The 20051-nt window shown below is 43.0% G+C and overlaps 1 protein-coding gene across 9 annotated transcripts in view; it reads left to right on the top strand.

The window, feature by feature from the left end:
* Positions 1-20051, top strand: part of LOC306791690 (sodium bicarbonate cotransporter 3-like) — a 39486-nt gene that overhangs the window by 14627 nt on the left and 4808 nt on the right. For 4 of the 9 annotated variants that reach the window (XR_013772768.1, XM_079288537.1, XM_079288535.1 and 1 more), the window contains exons 4-23: positions 2414-2552; positions 2931-3091; positions 3260-3448; positions 4397-4771; positions 8785-8900; positions 9629-9786; positions 10499-10586; positions 10743-10889; positions 11344-11447; positions 13391-13565; positions 14212-14345; positions 14536-14781; positions 15230-15335; positions 15610-15771; positions 17119-17232; positions 17464-17625; positions 18241-18492; positions 18684-18752; positions 19158-19331; positions 19559-19696. Coding sequence is in view for 8 of the 9 variants with exons in the window: in XM_079288537.1 (XP_079144663.1) it covers positions 2414-2552; positions 2931-3091; positions 3260-3448; positions 4397-4771; positions 8785-8900; positions 9629-9786; positions 10499-10586; positions 10743-10889; positions 11344-11447; positions 13391-13565; positions 14212-14345; positions 14536-14781; positions 15230-15335; positions 15610-15771; positions 17119-17232; positions 17464-17625; positions 18241-18492; positions 18684-18752; positions 19158-19331; positions 19559-19696 (3209 nt within the window). In the remaining variant the exon portion in view is untranslated. The remainder of the gene's footprint in view (positions 1-2413; positions 2553-2930; positions 3092-3259; positions 3449-4396; positions 4772-8784; positions 8901-9628; positions 9787-10498; positions 10587-10742; positions 10890-11343; positions 11448-13390; positions 13566-14211; positions 14346-14535; positions 14782-15229; positions 15336-15609; positions 15772-17118; positions 17233-17463; positions 17626-18240; positions 18493-18683; positions 18753-19157; positions 19332-19558; positions 19697-20051) is intronic. The other 5 variants (XM_079288538.1, XM_079288540.1, XM_079288539.1 and 2 more) reach the window with 5 other exon arrangements.

The raw sequence follows: 20051 nt of genomic DNA on the forward strand, positions 1-20051 counted from the left end.
CAACTGTGTTTATTCACACAAGCACAGGACTCGCCTCAGACAATATACAAAGCCCCAGCAATCTACAATGGAGAGACCTAGCTTCCATTTGGCATACTTTTTCTATTTGTTTCCCAGCACATTAACTGTCTACTGTACAAATGTTCTTTGTAAATAGTTATAAAGCTGTAATTTGCCTGCTTCTAATGGCCATGATCATGGAATTTTAATGCAATATGGCTGCTTTAAGACATCTTCATTTATACCACAGAAAAAGCTGAAAGCTGTTCAGTTTCCCAGGTTATAGCACCACTCTGCTTTAGCCTTCTGTTTCTCACCATCTTTCAAATAGCTCTGAACAAAACATTCGGCTGTAAACGGCATCAAAGGCCACCGTGAACGGGCCTCTGACACTGATCGAAGGCACTGGCATTTAAGTGGTCCGTGCGTGCGTTTGTGTGAGAAATTGGTGCATCACCTCAACTGCAACACTTGTGCGCCCCCAAACAATGCTTTGAACTCTGAAGGGTTATCTAGGGCAGTGATTCTCAACTGGTGGGTCGCGGACCCGTTTTCAGTGGGTCGCGGGCCTTTGCCTGACAAAAAAAAAAAGAATTTGTGATTTTATTTTGAAGGGCATTTTTTATGCAGCGGAATTTTTCCTGCATTTACGGCGCTTGTTCAGCGGTGCAGGAAAAACACTGACACTGTTGTGAATCACATCACGTGATGCAGCTCAGCCAATCAAATATGAGTATTCTGACAAGTTTCCTGACTTGAGTGAGATGTACCACACACAGTGACACACAGGGAGAGACGAGGATACAGACAGCAGAGCAGGACTGTTGAGTTGTGAAAGTCAAATCATAGGATGATTTCCAAAAGACAAAATATCCAGAGACCAGAGTCATTAGACTCTGACTGGACAGACTCCTATAAGTGAATTCTTCCAACACTACTTTCTCTTATAAGAAGATGAGAAAAATATAATATCGTGGCTTTTTCACTTCACCCTGAATGAACTGAGTTTAAAGCTGCAAATAATTTATCTAAAATGAATTTTGTTACGTAATTTATTCTTTAATCCAGCCGTTATTTTACTTGAAATGAGAAGAACATTTGTTCATGTATTTCTATGTATTATTTATTATCCATCCAGTTAAATTAGAAAAATGAGAATATTTGTTAAAATATAATTGATGTGTGCTTTAGTACACAGAGACGTTACTACTACTAGACTACTATATCTCTCTCTGTCTCTCTCTCTCTCCTCAAAGGAATTGAGGATGCATCAGCTGTGCATTGTATCTTATGCGTAGCATAACACTGTCCATTACAATTTATACATTTACTGATAATTCAATTCCCTTTTTTTTTTTTTTAACACATATTTATGTCCCGATTAGAGCAGTGGAATTGTATGTAGCCTACATTTAAGATAAAAAGTAATATCAAGGGAAGAAAGTTGATCGTCTTAAGTAACTACAACTTATGAATACAGAAGGAACAGTTACGTTTGTAGAAACCTGCCACGGTTTGAGACTATTTCCAGCAGTGTGTCACACCTGATTTATACGTCGCGGGTCAGGAAAACACTTCCACCGAGGATACACCAGTGTTTCCTCGCTTACAGCTCCTCCGGCGAGCCTCAAGAAAGTATCTGTCCCTTTTTTGTTCCCAGTCGTTCCATCTCTGCCTCCCTGCGACGCTTCGTTTTGTAATCTGCCTCATCGATTTCCGTTTTCTCTCTCTGGTTCCAGATATCCCGATATCTGCCCTCTAATTTAATCAGACATGAATAGAAAATTGCTGTAAAGCTTGCAGGTTTTCATTATGCTCTCTCGCACACTTTCATAATGAAAGCAGTTACAGCGGTCTAGTGGTTTTTATTGTACCCTACCCCAAAAAGGTATTCTCCCCATCTTCAGAAGACATTAGGGCAGTTGTGCTGGCCAACGACACACACGTCTTTTAATAAAAAGTGATCCCAAAGAATTCTGTTTAATCCTACTACCGTTTCCTTTTATTATGCTCGGATATAATCCCTGTTTCCACTCTGTGGAATTTGACCAAAGTTATGTTTACATTCAGCATTACATGAAATGTATTGTGTGTCCCCTTGAGCTCTAACGACCAAAATACATTTCCTCACTCGCCAAACATTTCCAAAGCAGAACATTTTGGAACATGCATTGTTAACACCCATGTTCCCTAGCCTGCAGTCTTCGTCTTCCCCGCCTTTGCTGGCACATGCTGCATTTCTTGGCACATTACAGCCACCTGCAGATCGGTGGAAAAGTGTGAAACCGTTGGCAGGACTGTGCATGTAATGTGCGAGCAAAGGTCAAAAACTCCACAGGTTACCTTTTTAATAACGCCTAATCCCTGAAGAGTTGTACTGTTGTTATCGTAAAACTTTTCCCTTTTTGTGCAGACACACCATCCCAGCGGGTCCAGTTCATCCTGGGTACAGAGGACGATGACCTGGAGCACGTCCCCCACGACCTCTTCACTGAGCTGGACGAGCTCTCCTTCAGACATGGCAGTGCCACGGAATGGAAGGAGACGGCCAGGTCAGAAAGAAAGCAACTCGAGGCACAAACGGCATGACGGCAACTGCATGAAGTGAAAGCAGTGCAGAAAGATAGACCTTTTCAAACATAACAAACATTTTAAATGGCCACCATTTGTATTTCCTGTTGCAATGCTTGTTCATGCAAAATCTGACAGGACGTAAACTTGGACCAAAGCTGTTGCCCTAGCAAGGTTTATAGAACTGTTGGCTTTTTGTACAGACATTAGTTTTCAGAATTCTTTTAATGCATCTGTACGAAAGCTTTGAAGCATAATTAAAGCATATTATTGGTGGAAACTCTGATTTTAGGTATCATGGTTATTATTAGTCACTATCAGCCTCAGTGGCTACATTTACATGACATGTTTACCTACAGGTGGTTGAAGTTTGAGGAGGACGTGGAAGACGGCGGGGAGAGGTGGAGTAAGCCCTACGTGGCCACGTTGTCACTACACAGCTTGTTTGAACTGCGTAGCTGCATACTCAACGGCACCGTCATGCTGGATATGAGGGCCAACAGTATCGAGGACATCGCGGGTACATTTTTCAATACTCACTGAAAGATGCATGACATATTCTCACCATTTTACTGTATTTCTTCTGTAGCCATGTGGTGACTAGTATGAGAAAAACAATGCAAATAACTTGACATTCAGTGGTCCGTATCTTGCTGTGTGTTTACGTCCCTGTCTTTGTACCACTCAGACATGCTGATAGACAGCATGGTGGCGTCAGGCCATCTGAAGGAGGACTTGCGCTACAATGTCCGGGAAGCCATGCTGAAGAAACACCACCACCAGAATGAGAGAAAACTCAGCAACCGCATCCCTCTGGTGCGCTCCTTCGCTGACATAGGCAAGAAACATTCTGACCCGCTCTTGCTTGAAAGAAACGGTGAGATCCAACGACGCACTCGCATTTCTTTTTCCTCCACACTTTCCACCGCTGGGTGGAACTATTCCTAAAAATCCGCTGTTCAAATCCCCCAATGCCATCGTAGAAGGTGGATGGTAAAAGTGAGTAAAATCTAGAGTGATCTCAGTCGGCCCCACAAGTGAAAGAGAAATGTGGGTGCTACTGACTGTGCTAACCTGTATTGCTGGCCTGGCTCGGGGTTTTGAATTAATGATTGTTTTCACTCCAAAGGTTGACACTCAGGAAATATTGCTTCACCTGCAACTGGAGTCAGCATTGTGTGTTTGTTTTTTTTACTGGGCATGGCCGCAGTGGTGTTGATGTGTGGTGTGCATTTTAAGACCCTGTGATTTCTAAGAATGAAAGCAATGTCTCATTCTCCACCTCCGTGCCTGTGGTTTTTGTTAAGCTTGCATTTTTAATCTCATTAAAAATGCAAACGTCAAAGGTCAAAAATACATATGTCACATTGATGACTGGTGATGATGTATGTCTTGTGTGTGCGGTGTAGGATTCTACCGTTGTGGTAGAGCACACGTTTGCTTACTGTGCACTGACATCGCGCTAACTCATCCCCTCCTGCATGCACGTCTCTCTGAACTCCGCGTTTCACCTCGCCTCCGACGTGTCGTATGATCCGTTTGTTTGGAGTTGAATGCGACGAGCTATTGTGGCCCCCGCGGACCCTCCCACATGCCTCACTGAGTCATTCTTAGTGTCTTCTGCTCACAGCCATGCTTTCCACTCAAGCACGATTCTCTCTAACTACACCTGGTGCCCCGCTCCTGCTGCCCACCCCTTCTGGCTGTGTCTCCTCCAGATACCACCTCTGTGATGTACTCCGACTTCACGTGTTTTTCCTCTCTGCTCCATCCCTTATTCCTTTTCCTCCTCCTATCCCCTGTCTGCCATTGTCTCCTCTGTTAGGAGAGGGCCTGTCCTCTTCACATCTCTCTCTCCACAAGCCAGAGGCAGCCTCCTCTGTCTCCAACCTCTCCCAGAGACAAGAGTCCAGGATCTCCGTCCTGCTCAGCCATCTCCTGCCCTCTTCTTCTTCCTCCAACACTGGGCACGTCCCAGGCCCTCCGCTCCTCGCCACCCCTGAAAATACCCCATCCACCTTCCGCCGCTCGTCCCAAACCCACGGCGCAGGCCTTGGCCCTCAAGGCATCCCCGAAGTGGTGGTATCGCCTCCCGAGGACGACGACCCACAAAACTCTGCAGAAGAAGCGGCCTCATCACCGGAGCTCAGCCGTCGAGCATCCTCGGCATCTCATGGCTTCGAGCTGATGCCCTTAGAAGGCAAATATCTGTGTAGCCTGCTAGTGTGAGTCACGGCTTGAACAGAGAACACTAGCACTAGCATGAAAGCTCTGCTCCCTGTTTAAGGGACAGTTCACTCCAAAATTAAAAATGCATATTTTTCCTCTTACCTGTTGTGTTATTTATCAATATAGATTGTTTTGGTGTAAATTGCCCAATTATTGGACATCTACGGCTGATATCTCTAAAACTAGACGACTCGCATCAAAATAATCCAGATTGCTCGACAGGTAAAAGGGAAAACATGTCTTTTTGACTTTGGGTTGAACTGTCCCTTTAACTTCCAACCCTGCGGTCATCTCATCAATAACAAGCAAGGCTCAATCACTAAGACGCTTTTCCCACTCTATTTATCCACTGGTTTTTGACACTGTCTGCCTCATGATTCTTGCTTCTCTCTCCTCTGTGTGCATCTATTCCACAGACTCATTCTTTGCTCTCGTTCTCTGGTCTCTCCAAACTCTTTACTTGTTTTTGCCATTCAAACTCCTCTCTGTCTCAACACATTTTCAAGACATTCCTCAGCGTCTATGACTTGCTTGGCCATTGTCGTTGCAAGGCTGCCTTCCAAATTGTCTTAGTCTGTGTTTCTCCCCTCCTGCATCATGTGATGTTTTACTGCCACGTTTAGCTTCCCCCCTCTCTTTTATCTCAGTCAATGCATTTCACGTAAGACCTGCTAGAAGGGATGTCCCGATTATTTTTACTTTGACTTTTTGTCAAATTCACTATTTTCTTACTTTTTGTGTCATTTAATCTTGGGTATCTGTTGTACTTAGCTAATCATATGTATAAGATAGGTGCATTATACAGTTGCCCGATACGAACTTAACCTCAAGGAGGCCTGTGTTCAAATCATTAAAGCCAACCCAGACCGGTTTAACAGCTTGATATCTGCATTAGTGCTTTCCTATTATACAGTAGTTTCCCACAGAATTTAAAGCAACATGGAACTTTTTATGTGGATTTTGGCGACACCGGTGGACAAAGGTGGTAATGTTTACATGAACATCAACCCCTTTTGTTGTAAAGGTCTTGATCTGGCTAGCACAGGCATTTGTTATGCAAGTGAGTGAAAGAAAGACTCAATGTATTTTGTGAAAAACACAGATATATTTTACAACAGTATTGAAACCGTTCACATCCCATAATTCAAATCTATCTGTTAAATAATCGGCCAAGTTTCAATATTGTTTTTGGCCGTGTTCTCTCACTGTCCCTTATTTTTTTAAATTTTTATTTTGTCCTGTCTATAATATTCTTTTTCTCTTTGCTGATCCTGCGCCAGTGTCAGCCGTAACCACATTATACAATGTGACAACGGAGCATCTTTATATTCCTACTTGAATACAATATGAACATTCAGACTAAAAATGGATGGATTGGGGTTTTAATTGGTGATACCGATAAATGTAAAAAGAAATACCTTTAGTCTCGGTCACAGGTCTTACAGATAGGCTCGGGACATCCCTATAATATAAGTGTTTTATCCCCAGGTGACTGCCCCATTTTGGGGCTTTCCCCATTGATTCAGTTGGCACACATGCTCTTCTCATCGATTCCTAAGTGTAAACATTCTTTTACCCGATTTAAGAGTAGTAATATGAGCCAGAGACCAGGGTGGGCATATTGGTACTGTATGTATTTGCACCAGCAGTGACTTTTTGTTCTTTCCAAAACTAAGCCTGCTCAGTTTATTAATAGACTGTTTGCATTTCGGTGTGTGTGTCTGTGCTTGTCTCACTCTGGGAATGGCTCCATTTCAAAGTTTGGGTCAATAGCGATCTCTTGGTGGGAGCTGTATCTGAAGGGTTGGGGTGGTCTTATTATAGCTGAGAAGCTTCTGTAATTGTACCCTCTTCTCGGAAAATACTCAGTATTTCACAAGAAGCCAGCGTCTTGACATCAGTGCGTGGGTTATTATTCAGAGGGGGAGTTTCAAGCCTTCATCTCAGTTTAATAACACTGCATGTCGTTAAATCAGCTCTATTGTACAACGTTGACTTAAAATAGCAACTGTGTATTGAACAGCTAGATAGCGTTAGACAGTCAAGTGCCCTTAATATGCCATTAAAAGCAATGTGTCTGGATGAGGTTAATAACGAGTGAGGACATAATTCTAGTAGTCAACGGTGTGCTTGCCATTTCTTTAGACATGGGCTGTAATGGTATTGACTTGACCACTGGCTAGTTATACATCTACAGGCCATGGATCCATTGAGCATGAAGTCATGGGTGGAATACCTGTACACAGGCCATGCAGGGACTCACTGGTACACTCGCTCCATGTTATTCTAGTGTGAGAGCTTTTTAAAAGTCCAAGCATTTCCCTTTGGAAGTTTTCTAAAACATTTATCTTATTAAAGTTTCTTTATAAATGGCCGCAGCCGTACAACTACTACAAAAATCTTTTCACCTTTTTAATCAGAAAAGCCCCAGTGCTATCGGCTCCACACGTCAGAAATACTGTATCATTTTAGGTATTTGTCACTGTTTTGCATATGAATGGGGGAGCGCTATGACGCCATGTTTGGGGGAGCATTCCAGGGCTTAGCGTCCTGAATGAAGCATGTTGGCAATTGCAACCTAAGCTAATCCCTCCCTTATTCCAAGAGGCTTTGTCGGGTATGTGAGCAATCATGCTCGTGTTCCGCAGTCTCAGCTTTCCAGCATCCACTGGGGTTACTCCGTGGTATAGTTCAAGGGTATGGATCACTGGCCAGACCACATGCTGTTGATATATGTCTCATTTTAATTTTGTTTGGGATTATTGTAAATTAAAATGCAGCATACTGCGTAAGCCTTTATTAATGTATTTTGTTTGACGTTGGCTTGATTACTTCCTGATGGCAAAATGAGAAATGTGTGTATGTGGGGAAAGAAGGAAACCCTGGTAAAAGAAGTGTTACTTCAGAATTTCAGAGGATAGAATGCAAATGCTATCCTTTTTGATTCAAATACACGCCTCCCTCATCTCACCTCCCGCTCTCATGTCACCTCAAGTGCTAGCGTTTCCTGTGTCTGGTAGGGCTCGAATCGCATAAGCAATATTGAAGTGTGCATCCAATTATGTACAGAAATACCCGAGCATCACCACTTGAAGGTGCTGAAGTCGGAGGAAGGTTGAACTGTCAGGCACATCACCTTTTAGCTTAAAGCTGACATGAATTCAAGCAAAGCAGGACTGACTTAAGCATTTGTGAACTCTGTCGTCTTCCCCGTGGAGAGACGTCAGTGTTGCTGCTCTGTACCAATCATCACATCTGGTGATGGTTGTAGTGGAAGAAGTCTTTTCACTTGCAGCCAAACATGTGAAATATTAAAAAGGCTAATCCAAATACTACTGATTTAGGCTACATGTCTAATATGAGCTTGATCGCCTATTTGTTGTGTTTAAGTTAATCATTGTCATTGTAGAATACTGGATTTTAATCGCATTTAATTGTAAATAAATGTGGTTGATAAAGTAGATGGTATAATGGAATATATTAGAACTTATACTAACCTGAGAAGTAAAGAAATGAGCTTGGGACATTCTGGCACTAACACTAAAGTGACCACTAAGACTAACTAATGAGGCTAAGTAGCTGCACATCGTGCATATGATGCAGTGGTTAATTTGTCTGCTCATATGACCAAAGCAGAATGTAAATATCCCACAAAAACAGTACTGATCGGTTTAACTCGTAGCATTGTGACTTCGGGATTTTGTTTTGCAAAGAACTCGCCTCTGATCAAAAATGAGTACAACACCTGTGAAATGCTCTCACATTGTATGTCAAAGATGAAAATACCGTGGGCATTTATTTTAGGAGAGAGAGAAATGAAAGACACAACGCATTTAATACATAGCCTTAAGTAACGCAATAAGAAATGGCATATCACTGCAATTCTCAACTTCTCGACCTGTCTTTGCTTTCCAAGTACTGACGCAGTGTCCATCACCACTTTGTCCCGCCTGCCCTTCTTCTCCCCTTGTCCCCTCCCCCTAGGACCACTGGTGTCTCCGAACTCTGTCCCAAACAACCTGGATGGCACCAAGGCAGTGGAGAGGAGACCTTCCAAAGTAGGGGTCAGTAGAGAAAGCAGCAGTGTCGACTTCAGCAAGGTAACCTAACCACAGTACTGCGCACAGAAACAGTCCATCATGGTGGAAGGGCCCATGAGTTCATCAGTGTCTTTCTTCAGTTTCTGGACTTCCACAGACATTTCAATGGTCTGTTTTGAAAGTTGCCTGACTGAAGGCCACCATCACATACCCATCAGCGCTTTTCTTGTAGTCCCAGTAAGAGGCTGAGGCTAATGGACTAAGAATGAATCAACAAAGTAAAAGTCTTTCATCATTGCGTAACTGTGTTTAGTTTTGGAAAAAGTCCTCCCTCGCATGGCCTCCATTCATCCGACCATTTTGTTCTTCATCCATTAAGTAAGATGGCAGGCCGCCAGAAGTAGTTATCATCATGAAAGCATCTATTATGACTGCCAAAAATAAGGTGCAGTGTTTATGAGGAAGAGGATACAAAGGAGGGATGAAGGCACAGTCTTTTCTACAGAGAGATAAAGAATGTGTTGATGCTCAAATCTACGTGTATCATTGCACATGAGAGATTTTTTTCAGGAAAATAAGACAGCAACTGACATTCTTTGCACAGTACTATGTAGTCTTACATGTAGCTACTAACTTGCTTTGTCTTGTAGTTATCTTCATTCGTTATCATAGTGCACCTGCATGTGTGTCCTTGTAAACGAGTCCCTCATTCATTCTTTCTCTCCGTTTATCATGAGTATTAGTTTGCTTCTCTGACTCTTTCATTTCATTTCTTCCATTGGTTTCAGGTGGACATGAATTTCATGAAGAAGATTCCTCTGGGTGCTGAAGCTTCTAACGTACTGGTGGGAGAAGTGGACTTCCTGGAGAAGCCCATAATTGCTTTTGTTCGACTGTCCCCTGCCGTCCTCATCACAGGCCTCACAGAGGTGCCGGTGCCCACGAGGTACATTCATTTTGAATTGAACGATGTCATGATGACTGAGACTTTTACTCCAAAAATTCTGACTCTCGTCAGTTTGCTTTAAGTTGCTGCTGGAGAATAAGAACGCAACAGTCACATGTGACTAATGTGACCTGGGGATTTACTGTGCTTCTGAATACAGTAACTCTCTGTCCACAACCTTGTTGTCCCTCTTTATTCTCTGCAGTCTGTAGCTCGAATGCTCATTACACACCAGTCACAAGATGGTGGCTTTGGAAAACCGAGAGACAACTTTGGTTTGCTTTTGCATATATTTTGGCAAACATGTTTAAATTGGGCCTGAGCATGGTACATGGACACAGGGGTGACGCCACAGATGATTTCACTGTATTCCAACTAATCATGTCTGTCACATGTCAAGAAACAGCAATGTGTCAGTCAGCGAAGGCAGGAAAGAAGACTGCTAGCTAGCAAACAAAGATGTAAACAATGTAGCTATCAAAATATTGAGAGAAAAAAAAATTAACTTTGCAAAACCAATTATGTAGTTTTTAATTTTTATCATCCTCAAGGATATCGACAATTAATTTAAGTGACGAACGATGAGTGTTAATTTATTTGTTGACGTGTACACTCCACAGAGTACCTTTCTAAGTGAATGTGTGCTGTTGTGATTAGTATTGAGATCAGTGTTATTCATGGTGCGTTTCATGATTATTTGTCTTTTTCAAAGGTTTCTTTTCCTGCTTTTGGGTCCTCATGGCAAAGGGCCCCAGTACCATGAGATTGGCAGATCCATGGCCACACTAATGACGGACGAGGTGAGACAAAGAACGATTTCAGCTTGAAAACTGTATCAAAAAATGATGAGGTTCAGTTTAGAATTTTAGTGATTTAAAGAAGCATCTTGGGCTGTTATCTATTTTTTATTTATTGCAGAGATGTTTTAATCACTCCGAATAATATTCATTCTGTAGATTTTCCACGATGTGGCATACAAGGCCAAAGACCGAACGGATCTCCTCTCGGGGATAGATGAGTTCCTTGATCAAGTGACTGTCCTGCCTCCTGGTGAATGGGACCCCACCATCCGGATTGAGCCCCCCAAGAATGTCCCATCTCAGGTTTGTGTGTGTGTGTGTGTGTGTGTGTGTGTGTGTGTGTGTGTGTGTGTGTGTGTGTGTGTGTGTGTGTGTGTGTGTGTGTGTGTGTGTGTGTGTGTGTGTGTGTGTGTGTGTGTGTGTGTGTGTGTGTGTGTGTGTGTGTGTGTGTGTGTGTGTGTGTGTGTGTGTGTGTGAGACGTATGAAAATGCCATGTACAACAATTGATGCAGAGATCGTTTACCAGCTGCATGCTAGCACAGTACACACTTACTACACCTTGCATACTATATCTAAGCCTGGTCTCACAAACTGCAGCCTAGAAGTTTCTTCATGTGTTTTTCTGTGTATCACACTTTACGTCACACCACTATAACCACAATAAGAGTGCCCCCTTATGGATTTAAAGCATCATGACAGCAAAGGAACTGAATTGTGTGAAACTGTCCTTTTTAAATGTCTTGACTTGACCTGCAGATGAAGAGGAAGGTCCCGACCCAGCTAAACGGCACTGCGTCTCCAGCTGGAGAGATGGAAAAGTGTGAGGACCAAGCGGGACCTGAGCTACAGAGGACCGGGAGGCGAGTTTGCCACCATTGAGTTTAAATGAGTTGTGGAACTTACCCACTCCAGGAGTTTCTATTAAATTAGTTGCTTGTTCAATATATCATGTTCATTATGTGGAGACAAAGTGCTTCTTGTTAACAAGAGCTGCAGGAGGAAACTCATCGATCCCCTTTCCCTCTGGACAAGAAACTCCCCACTAAGACCCACTAACAGCTGTCTTTTGGCTTTGGTGGGAAAGGTTATACAACCGGCATTCATTCCCTGGACAAATGACTCTGTAGTAGTTGTGCGTATTCATCAGCTCCAGCTCCGACCCGCAGTTATGGAAACATGACACCCAGGTGGACACGCTAATTGCTGCCTCTTGTACGGCGCTTTCTTTCTCATCTCAGCCACAAATTCAGTCTGTCTCTGTCCAAGTAGCGCTCAAAGAGACTGAATGAGTAACAGATATATATATCTATATAGATATATAAAAAAAGAAGTAACCAGCGTAACTAATTCACTGGCCTCCATGCTGCTTTCTATTGGTTACTAATCAGGTTCCTGGAGTCGAACTTGACGTGTACCGAGAGGCTTGATCTTCTACTTTGTCCGGTGGGAAAGGGACTTGAGAGACTAAGGACCTCATTGTATCTTCTTAAGTTACAGTGACTCATTTGTGGCTACAATAGTTTGAATTTCCTCACTGCAAACTCTCTTAAATGACCATGAGCTATTTTCAGTATTTTTACAGTACAGTAGTGTTTCTTCCGTACCCGGAGTGTAATAGTACTCTATCTATAAGCGTTCAGTAAAAGCTTTTAGAATTATTTCTGAGATTCCTCACATATCGTTAAAGTAGAATTTTAATGTGTATGAAATGTTCAATTTGATAAGCTCAACATCACTGTGTTTTAAGCAGGTACATGTCTACTGTACTCTGTGAAGTCAGTTGCTGACATTTATGGGTAACTCATGCTGGGTCTCTGGAGACGGAACAAACAGAGGAGGGAGGGAGAGAGAGAGAGAGAGAGATTATTTGAAACCTCAGACAGAAATGCACACACACATCAGTTGCGAGGCACTGTATTATTTACAGTTCCACTCTGCTGCTACTATAAAAGGCTCATGCTACGAGTTAGCTACTGGAGGAGAAAAGAGTGCAAGGAAGTGTAAGAGGCTAATATAAGGAAAAGCTATCAGAAGCTGTGTAGAAGAGACAGCAGGGGTTGTGGAGGCAGGCAGTAGTTATTCCAGAGGTGTGGGGGGGGAAAGAAAATGTAAGAAGACTTCTCAGCAGAGCAATTGGTCAGGTGTCAGAGGAAAGAGAGGAAGATCTACACGGTGAGAAAAGGAATCCCTCAAAAGCAAAGTAAAGAGGCAGACGGAGACGACAGGCAGCACCATCAGTGTCTCGGTTTAGGGCTTGAGTATTATAAAGATGCATACTCAAGCCTCAGCATCACGTAAAACAATGTTAATACCTTTTTAATTAGTGTTGAAGCAAACAGTCCTGACCAGTTAACTGCGTCAAAAAGGCCTCAATACCTAGTAAATATGAATTGATGCTCAATAAGTTTTAATCACATTATATTAAGAAACACTGCATTTGAATAACAAACTATAAAGAGAACAAGGAAGCTTGTGTTGAATGACCATAAAATGACAATTTACAAGGTGTTTGTGTTAAGAGACCTGCAGAGCCACTTTAGTTAAATGGCTGCAAACATTTATAATTTTTATTATTCACGTTCGAACCATTACAGTTACCTTTTTATATCTGAAACAATCTCTATGGAATTAATAGATGAACCACTGCGTCACATTCAAGGGTTTCATGTGACACTAAATCAAGTGCGTTCTCTTGCCATTCCGCCGACCTAACGCACTGATGTACTATTGATTAATGTACGTTATTATATAATGGCATTGTGCACTCATACTTGTAAATTCAAACATAACTTACCTCTTCCAGGATATTTGGAGGTCTGGTCCTGGACGTCAAGCGGAAGTTACCGTTCTACTGGAGCGACGTCAGAGACTCCTTCAGTCTGCAGTGTCTGGCCTCCGTCCTGTTCCTCTACTGCGCCTGCATGTCCCCCGTCATCACATTTGGGGGTCTGCTCGGGGAGGCAACAAAAGGCAACATAGTGAGTCTGAAAGCGTGGCATTCAAAAGTCAATACTTTTACTCAAACCCCTAACCAGGACATCGTACAATTTTGCTATCATATGTGAGTATATCATTACATTTTCTTAGTGTTGTGCTGGCACTGTGTCAAGGAAAGTCACCATAATCTGTCACCGTGCGATCGCTTTCTCATCAAGGTGGGTGTCTTTCACTGTCAGGTCTTAATTCACTGTCCAAAATAGGATATGATGAATAATAATCAGCCTCCCATGCACCAATCTGTTATCATAATGCAAGCTTTACAGTGTCTCTTTCTGTCGCTCCCTCTGTCTGCCTCTCTCTCTCTCCTGTTTAACCAGATGTCCTTACTAGGACAGGGACTGGTGGCATTGGCACAGTCTGTGCTGGTGTGCGTGTGATGCCTCTGAATAAACTCGGCAAGCGAGATCTCCACACAGATATGTCTTCCGACAAGTCAGCAGGGTGGAAGCATTCAAACTGTTTTTGTCTAGCCTCTCAGACGCAGCCCAGAGTGTCTGTTTAATCAAAAGTGTATGTGTTCTTGTTGGGGGGTCTCTTCTTCACCTCTCCTCCTCCTCCTTCTCCTCTGGCTGGTATCACCTCCCACGTCCTCCCTCACTCCCTCCCTCTGCTGTGTTTCTACAGAGTGCCATAGAGTCTCTGTTTGGGGCCTCACTGACGGGAGTGGCGTACTCCCTCTTCGCAGGCCAGCCCCTCACGATCCTTGGCAGCACGGGCCCGGTTTTAGTGTTTGAGAAGATCCTCTTCAAGTTCTGCGCGTACGTTCAAGCAAGTCTGCTTCATGATACGGAGTCAAATTACTGATAAGACGAAATAGTCTACACAGTATGCAGCATTTTGTTTCTCAGTGAATACATTTTCCTTTGGATTCCAACCATCTAATTGGCCCTAATGTGCGTGTGTGTACCTGCTTCCATTCTCCTCCGTGTTTGTCGGTCTCTTTCCCAGTGACTACGGACTGTCCTACCTGTCACTGCGGACCAGCATTGGTCTGTGGACAGCCTTCATGTGTCTGGTCCTGGTGGCCACAGATGCGAGCTCCCTGGTCTGCTACATCACCCGCTTCACAGAGGAGGCCTTCGCTGCACTCATCTGCATCATCTTCATCTACGAGGCTCTCGAGAAGCTCTTTCACCTGGGAGAACACTACCCTGTCAACATGCACAGCAACTTGGACAACCTTACCCTGTATTCGTGAGTACTACACTTACAGTTCCTTTAATATTTCGGTTTTATGTGTCTTGTTCAAAGAGTGAGTTGAATAAACTATGAAATTATCTGATAACTAATATGTTCAGCGTATGTATTTACTGTTTAAGTCAGAGCTAAAAAGTCCCTTTTTATGCTCTCTTTAGGTCAGGATGTCATTTTAAATGCTAAAGAGTTGCAGAAAGCAGCGTATCATGCACATGAAAATATCCCATTGGGAACAAACTGCTGAAAACTGTGATAGCAGTGGCGCGAGCTGTTCCCAGTTTGTGTCTTCCCCAGAGAGGAAAATTACCCCCGTGCAAAATAACACATTTAAAAACAACCGATGCCAGCAGATTTGCTGCATCCTGTGTTTTTAATTGACTTTAAAATGAGCCAAACTTAAGCTAAGCATCCGTACTTTGCTCAGCATTTGTTCTCTTGTCCCCAGGTGTCGGTGCTCTCCACCGGTCAATGCCTCGGAGGAGCTCATGCGGAAGTGGAACATCACAGGAAACGGCTCGGACTCTATCCCATGGAGCAGCCTCAATGTTTCAGTGAGACCAGCACACAATGATCTCCGCTGTCATGTGCAGGAATCACACCCATGTATAGGATCATCGGCCTACATCCTGTTCTGTACATACATACTCACACCAACTCCCTAATTCACACCGATTAAGTCGGACACTTTAACATCAATGCAACAACTGCAACCACCACAAGAACTGTGTCTGGCCTGACAAAAACACCTGCAACCAATAGTACTGTCAGTACTGGAGCAGCTCAACTTGTTTTACAATACTAACCTAATACTCCTTTTTTCTCTAGATGTGTAATACCCTCCATGGGGAGTTTGTGGGTCCTGCCTGCGGTCATCTTGGGCCCTACATCCCAGATGTTCTCTTCTGGTCCGTCATCCTCTTCTTCACCACCTTCTGTCTGTCCTCCTTCCTTAAGCAGTTCAAGACGGAGAGATATTTCCCCACCAGGGTGAGGTGTTTCCTTCATTTGTTATCTGCATTCTCTTCTCGGTACTACTAGTACTACTCGTATTATACTAGGTATAATACGTAACATTTCCAAAATGAAATGCCCAAATGTATAAGTTATATATTTTCTTACGTTAGCCTAAATGTTTCCAACAATATTCAAGGTAACGGTGTGTTTTTCTTTGGTTGCCTGTCAATGGTGTCGTGTTCCCTTTACCCCAAATATGTCTGGAAAGGATCCGTCTTGTGTCAAACTAAGTTCATACGTGTAATGATGAGTAATCCTTGTTTGTTGCATTGGCAGCTCTGTGGGACATGTTTACATGCTAATTTGAATGCAGTGTGGAATTTGCTGTAGATTACAGTGCTAGTTATGAAGTCATGAATCAAGTTCAAGGTTGTTTTTTTATTATCCTAAATTTACAAGAAACTTTTCTTTTGTGCTGATTTTGTCGGCCCCTGTGGACAATAGCGGTACTGCCTCCGAGCACCAGAATCCCTCCAGAAAACCTCATTTTACTGCAGCAGTGTCTGACAGTCTGAACATGGTTTCATTGGAGTCATGTCAGATAGATAATTATCGTGAACGGTGGTTGTTTCAACAATGAAGACAACAACTCCCATGATCCCCTGTAGGGCTGCACAATGCAATATGGTGTGTCAAAATACAATGTTTTCATAAAATATTGTCGAGCTGCAGAGATGTCCGAGTCTGCACATCATATTCCTCAAACTTCAGACAAAACATATTTGTTTGGTACAGATCCCGTCACAAATCACACCGTAATCAAGTTTTTCAATAACAATTAGAGTATTCATGTAAAAATTAGCATTCCCTCTGTTGTCGCATTCCATATCTAAATTGCAATATCAGTCAAAACAATTGCAATTAGATAATTATCATTATCGTTTACCACTAATCCCACACCAAGTCCTCAAAGTCCAGAAATGAATTACATACGTGACAAAGTAAAATACATTTTTATATGACTGGTTAATAAAAAAATGAAATTCCCATGAGAGAGCAGGGTGTTCTTTCTACTCCTCTGTGCAGATCGAGCTTACAGCTTCTCACACTATGTCCATGTTTACATTGTATCAGTCATTAGCATGCTGGAGCAGTCCCATGTGCAGAAAGAAAAGATTTCCCTGCATCCGCCCACACAGCACCAGCTAGTCTGTTATCACTTGGTCTTCTGTGTAGGCAGGTGCTGGTATTGTTACGCTTCTCACTGTTGACATCAATGTAATTATTACTTTGTTGGATCTCGACAGTGACCTGAAGTAAAAGGCTGTGTGGGTGTGTGTGACAATAGAGAACACTTAATACCTGTGTTGTGTTCTGTAGGTGCGATCCACCATCAGCGACTTCGCTGTGTTTATAACCATCATGGTCATGGTGTTGGTGGACTATCTAATGGGGATCCCTTCTCCTAAACTGAATGTCCCTGACTGCTTTGAGGTAGGCATCTATTCCAGCACGTCTGTCTGTCTTCCTGTCTTCAAGGGGACGTCGCACATTATTACTTCTGTAAAGTCATTCTTATGTAAGCAAAGGTCTAAATGTTGTACTTAAATACATTTACGTTTGGTAGACTATTCCTTAAATGTTGTTCACATTGTCAAATATTCTCAAATAATGAAGCTGTGCCTGATGTAGTAAATGTAGACCATTCCTGCTTTTCCCCCACAGCCAACTTCAAAGAACCGAGGCTGGCTGATGGACCCGTTAGGAGAAAACCCCTGGTGGACGCTGCTGGTGGCGGCGCTTCCTGCCTTGCTCTGCACCATCCTCATCTTTATGGACCAGCAGATCACTGCAGTCATCATCAACCGCAAGGAGCACAAGCTCAAGGTCAGACCGGCCGCTGGAGATTTGCTTTTGCCAGAGTTGCATCTTAGTTACAAGCAGAGTTTCTGTGGTGGCGTTCATCCCTTCCTTAACATCCAGCAGTGCAAACTAGCTGTGCAGCATCTATGACAGAAGTCATGTTTTGAATTGATGTGTATGTTTAAGCGAATGTATTAAAATGTACCTTGTAATTATTTTTAATTCTCTTTTAACTTCATTGGTGTTTCAGCTCCAGCTCTTCCACTCTCCTAATTTGCTCTCTCTAAACCCCCCCCCCCTTCTTGTCATCTTAATTCTGTCTGTTCTTCTGCTGTGCTCATCTCACAGAAATTCTTCAACTATTATCTCTTTCAGCTTTTTTTTCTGAGGTATTTGTATGCCTCCAGGTTTAGCAGTGCTACCATTTATCAAAAAAAATACTTTTAATCCACCTTGAAAATACATAAAGCAAAGATTTGAAAGTATTCCAAGAGTGGATGAGCAACTTCTTCAAAGATTGTGCTCCTGAGTCTTGTAATTCTATTTTTACTTGAAGTAAATTTGCTCCCCGGTTACAACCACTCATTACTGCTTCACTGGCTCTCAAACGTATTTGCGGTCTCCCTGTGTCCCCCACAGAAAGGCTGTGGCTATCACCTGGATTTGCTGATAGTGGCGATAATGCTGGGTGTGTGCTCCATCATGGGCCTGCCGTGGTTCGTGGCTGCAACCGTCCTCTCCATCTCCCACGTCAACAGCCTGAAGGTGGAGTCCGGCTGCTCCGCTCCGGGAGAGCAGCCCAAGTTTCTGGGCATCCGGGAGCAGCGCGTCACTGGGTTTATGATCTTTGTCCTCATGGGCTGCTCTGTTTTCATGACATCGGTGCTCAAGGTGAGATACGGGAGAGGCACTGTAATGATTCTGGCCTCACAATGAGAAGTTCATCTAAGTAGCTACATATCAGGTCATTATTTTCAAGTTTTCACTACTTGTCCTGGTGCAACAAATAGCATGATACAAGTTCCTTTCCTGAACTGCAAGTTGAATAAGTGATACTGTTGTTATACGTCTGCTCTTTACAGTTTATTCCTATGCCGGTCCTGTATGGAGTCTTTCTCTACATGGGTGTCTCTTCCCTCAAAGGCATTCAAGTAAGACTCTATTTTATTAAATACATCACGAAAGACAAATACAACTTGAACATAGTACACTTAAGTCAAGTTTTTGTCCATCCCTTCCAATGCCCCCTGTCTCCCAAGTGCTGGACCACTAAGACATCCATGCACAATACAATCATAATACATTGATATAGATATGTAGTAAGACTCGACTCTGCTGGTCTTTGAAGATAATACGCCCTTTTATCCCGAACAGAACAGCAGTTAGTAAAGATAAGTTTTCCCCTTGTAGTTCCAAACCTTTGATGGTCATTCAGAAGAATCTGTCTTCTGACTACGGTATTGAATCCCCCCCCCCCCCTTCCTCTCCTCACCACCCCTCGTCGCTCTCATTAGCATTCCTTATCTCTCTCACTGAGCCTCTCGTGTCCTCCGCAGTTCTTTGACAGAATCAAGCTGTTCGGCATGCCCGCCAAGCACCAGCCCGACCTGATCTACCTGCGCTACGTGCCGCTGTGGAAGGTCCACGTCTTCACTCTGGTGCAGCTCACCTGTTTGGTGCTGCTCTGGGTCATCAAGGCCTCCTCGGCAGCTGTCGTATTTCCCATGATGGTAATGACCTCAACTTCAGATTTTATGATGTGTTGAAGACGAAGATTTAAGATATCAAGATACATGTCACAACACAGTGTGTGTTGAGCTGTAAGAGATATTTCTAATATCACCATGTTGTGGTTTCAGATGAAATTGATTCAACATTTTCTCAGTGTAATATGTGTGTTTTTATTCCGTTTTATTTATATTTGTTGATATTAAATCATTGTTCCATGTGTCTTTAGGTTCTGGCGCTGGTCTTTATCCGAAAGCTTCTCGACTTTTTCTTCACAAAGAGAGAGCTGAGCTGGCTCGATGACTTGATACCAGAAAGCAAGAAGAAGAAAGAGGACGACAAGAAAAAGAAAGCTCGAGAAAGTCTGGTAAATGTGGAATGTATAGTTTTTATATTCTTTAAAGGGGCAACGTGACATTTGGAGCACTCCAAAGAAATAAAGGGTCAGCACTACTACTACTATTACTACTACTATTACTACTACTACTACTACTACTACTAACAACAGGAAAAAACGAAGCAAAATTCAACCAAACTGCTGAAACTCTGACAGCCAGTTATAGTTTACGTTTAGCCATCTGCGTGTTTACTTTGCTGCTGACTGGGGTCTGTATGGTCCGTGTACATTTTGATAGTTTGTTTATTGGATTGAATGCCAAATGGTAAGAACTAGAAACAACTTCTTTCCTGCCACCAGAAGACTCGTTTCACCGCAGGAAACA

Source organism: Melanostigma gelatinosum (genome assembly GCF_949748355.1).
Source record: "Melanostigma gelatinosum genome assembly, chromosome: 17".
Classification (NCBI taxonomy): Eukaryota; Metazoa; Chordata; class Actinopteri; order Perciformes; family Zoarcidae; genus Melanostigma; species Melanostigma gelatinosum.